This window comes from Engystomops pustulosus, chromosome 1 (genome assembly GCF_040894005.1).
Source record: "Engystomops pustulosus chromosome 1, aEngPut4.maternal, whole genome shotgun sequence".
NCBI classification, from domain to species: Eukaryota; Metazoa; Chordata; class Amphibia; order Anura; family Leptodactylidae; genus Engystomops; species Engystomops pustulosus.
Window position 1 is genome coordinate 104,500,510 of NC_092411.1, and position 3,866 is coordinate 104,504,375.

Genomic DNA, 3,866 nt, shown 5'->3' on the forward strand with positions numbered 1-3,866 from the left:
CTGCTCTGACTTCTATGACTTTTTGACAAAATCAGCCGATTACCACATGATATTTTACCTACCACCTTATACTATAAAATAATATTGCTGCAAGATGATTTCATTACAGTTTTGCTTATATTTTTATTATCACGGTGCATGTCTATATTCTATCTGTAATGTAAGTGTAAGTATCATGGTAACCGTTATGTCACAGAAGCCATCATGTTTCCAGAATATTAGTGATGTCACACAAACTATGATTTCACAATATGAAGGAACTCTAAAGGTTCTGATTCCGTCCAGACCCGCTGAGGGTTATAGAGTTCGTGGTGCTAGACATTTGCTATCCAGTTTTGTAGAAATGTCCAAGCAAAAGCGAAAACATTGCTTTGTTATTTCTTCTGATACAGAAGACAGTGGCAGTGAGGACCAGGTAAGTTCCATTTTTTTGGCAAAAAAATTGTATCATCATTATATCATACATTTAATATAAAAACTGACTACATCCACATTCCTAATATTATAGCTGACTTTCCATGTTCTAGTTACATGTATGTACCAGTGTCACTCATATCCCTAATACTAGGGTCACCATAGGAGAATTTTGGGGTCACCTCAGGAGCAGATTCTGGAGCTTTCTGGCCCCTCCCTATACTGTAGGAGGGCTCCGACTTGTCTCACAGCCATGTATCAGGGCACATATCCTCATGAATCACTGCACAATCCATCAAATATTAGTAGTAATAGTGTCAGTGTGATGCCGCCTTATACTAAACAAGAGGTATCTTCCGGGTAAAATTATGTCAATTTGATATTTTCCTTCTTAGAATCTGGTCAGCAAAAAGAGCTGCAAATTTATTGAGTCCAACACATTGGACGATAATGAGACCCTACATCAGGTAAGTGGTCGCTTCTCTACAGTCTTCTCTATGGCCCTGAGCGGCTCTACAGGATTTATTACACTTTTATACTGTTTCTTTTACTTCTATATAATAATCTGGCTCTTATATTTCTCTATTCCAGTCTCATCCATTTACTCCAACTTCTCCATGGAGCCTTGAAGAGGAGGATGGTGGCTCTGGTCCCTACCAGCCACCCATAGCAGGTATCCAGGACACTTCTATAATGATCAGGAATATCTTCCCAGTAGAATATAATAAATTACACTTTTATTACTGATATGATCTTATTATTTGTTATATTTTCCAGATCTGAATTCTCCATCCTCGAGCATTGAGCTGGTGGAGGAAAGGTACAGTATTCATATATTCAAAATGTTATCAGGTTCATATTATTTTGTCACTAGGTGGCAGAGTAATTAGTTATACGCTACATTGTCAGCTTAGCTATCAGATGTGTAGAGTCTGCATGTTGTGTATGTTCTTAGAATATATTGATTATTGATCTGTGATTCTCTGTTATGTTTTCTTACAGTATCGGGAGATCGGAGCGTCCCATCAATTACGGTCTTCTGACAGATCTTGCCTCTCCTCATTCAAAATATGTGAACAACTTCCATGAGAACAAAATGGAGCTGACAAAACTTCTTTATGAGTTTTTTAACCACACCGTCTTTGACGATGAGGTATACAATGAGTAGATTGAGTATATACATCATAAAATTATAGACATGAAGCTTATATTTCTTATATCTATATTGTTCTTCTTCCTTCTTTGTAGCTTCCTACAGACATGGAAGTGAGATGGAACAAAAGGATGACATCAACGGCCGGTGTCACCAGATTGCTAGGGGACAGCGGCGATCCATGTGCCATCATTGAGATACCAGAGAAGATCTGTGATTCTGCAGGTATGTATCTCCTCATATACTACAGCTGCTCTGAAATCTTCTATGTCTCTTTATATACTGAATGTAAGTTTCTCTCGCATTCTCTTCAGCGCGACTTCGGGACACGTTGATCCATGAAATGTGTCATGCTGCCTGCTGGGTTATTGATGGAGATGGAAATGCTGGACACGGCTGGCGTTGGCTGTTCTTCTGCCAGACGGCTGCACAGGCTCACCCTGACCTCCCACCGATCTCCAGATACCACAACTATGAGATCCACTACCCATTCATGTATGAGTGCACAGGGTGCCAGTCCAGGTAAGATGCCATCTGTTATAATGTTCAGGGTTGTGTCCTGGAGTGTGAGGTTCTTGTATATCAGGTTTTCTTTATTATTTAATCATGTACAATGTGTTAGTTACCACCACTGCTTGCTTCACTGATATCTAGAGACTGTTTTCCACAGTAATGAATAAAGGAGACTCTATCATTGTTTATATCTTTTTTCCGCTTATATATTTTATTATTAATATAATCTTTCTATCTCTCTAGGGTTGGCCGCTGGAAAGCCTCTCTTGACACACAGAGGTTTGTGTGCAGCCGTTGCAAAGGAGACATCATCCTCCTAGACTCCACCTGAAGACATCAGTCAGTAAATCTCCGACTCCATCAACAGTCAGAATAAAGATCCAACCAAGATCCCAGCAGAGAGAAGTCACCCAGAAGACCCGTGATATGTAACATCTACCATCTTACCATCTGGGCAGCACGGAGGCTCGGTGACTAGCACTGTGGCCTTGCAGCACTGGGTCTTCAATTCACCATCGTCTGCATGGAGTTTGTATGTTCTCCCCGTGTCTGCGTGGGTTTCCTCCGGGTACTCCGGTTTCCTCCCACATAACAAAAATATACTGATAGGTTAATTGGCTTTAGTAAAATCTTAAATTATCCCAAAATATTTGCACAGTGTCATTAATCATTTTACAAAATAACTCTAGGCTGGTAGAATTGGGAGGTAAAATGTAATAGTCCAAGTGATTCTATAACAGGTGAGATGTATTTTAACCAAAAGCACAAGAGCAAAACTGGGGTGGGTAGGGATATCAATATGATAGTGAAGAGGGTACAACCGAAGGGGCACTGCATATTTTTTCCGGCCTTGTGCCCATTACTATATGACAAACTATCAAACTACAGCATATCATTCACAAACGATTTATATAAGCTTGATGAGCAGCCTCTTAGAGTTCATACAAAGTATTTTTTAATGGACTGGGTGTCCGTTCCATCAAAAAGTAGACTAAGTCTTTTTGTCTGAAGTGTTTTCACTGACCATGTGTATTAAAGAAGTAAATTGGGTCAGTGAAAAATACAAACGCCACTTGTTTGGCACAAGAGGCAATAGGCACAAGAGGCAAAATCATAAACACATTGGGGCACATTTACTAAGGGTCCGCAGCCGTGAATCCGTCGGGTTTTTCCCGAATATTTCCGCTTTGCGCTGTATTTCACGGGATAGTGGCGCACGCGATCGCTTTTTGGCGCAATCGCACCGACTTTCGCGCGACAGAAATCGGGGGGCGTGGCCACCGGACAACCCGAAGGATTCGGAAAAACCGCAGAATTTAAAAAGCCATTTGTGTCGCAAGATCAAGCACTCACATACACCAGAAAAAAGCAGGTGAACTTCGGCGGACCTCGGCGCAGCAGCGACACCTGGTGAATATCGGCGCACGGACCTTAGTGAATCCCGGCAGAACCCGAATCAGCGTCGGAGAACCCCACCGCTGGATCGCGACTGGACCGGGTAAGTAAATGTGCCCCATTAGGTATCGTGGCATCCGAAAATTCTTGATCTATCAAAAAATAATAATGGTTTTTCACTTTGTTTAACCCTGTAACAGAAAAAAGCACCCAGTCGAAAATGGAACTTTTAAAAAATTCAATAAAAGTGATCAAAATGTCGTACACTCCTAAAAATGGTAGCATTGAAAACTTCATCCAAAGTCGCAAAAAATTCTACCTGCACAATACTAGCAGGTAACCATGGGAACAAGAGGAGATATGTGAGTGAGCGACACATTTTGGCGCACGC

General features: G+C 41.2%; 1 protein-coding gene across 1 annotated transcript; it reads left to right on the forward strand.

Annotated features, from left to right (window-relative positions):
• Positions 1–306: 306 nt before the first annotated feature.
• On the forward strand, positions 307–2,705 carry LOC140080596 (germ cell nuclear acidic protein-like). Its single transcript, XM_072126181.1, has 8 exons — positions 307–415; positions 810–881; positions 1,006–1,087; positions 1,192–1,234; positions 1,417–1,567; positions 1,663–1,792; positions 1,882–2,089; positions 2,324–2,705. Exons 1-8 carry the CDS (start codon positions 344–346, stop codon positions 2,409–2,411), a joined length of 846 nt encoding a protein of 281 aa, XP_071982282.1. The 5' UTR covers positions 307–343; the 3' UTR covers positions 2,412–2,705.
• Positions 2,706–3,866: the final 1,161 nt, after the last annotated feature.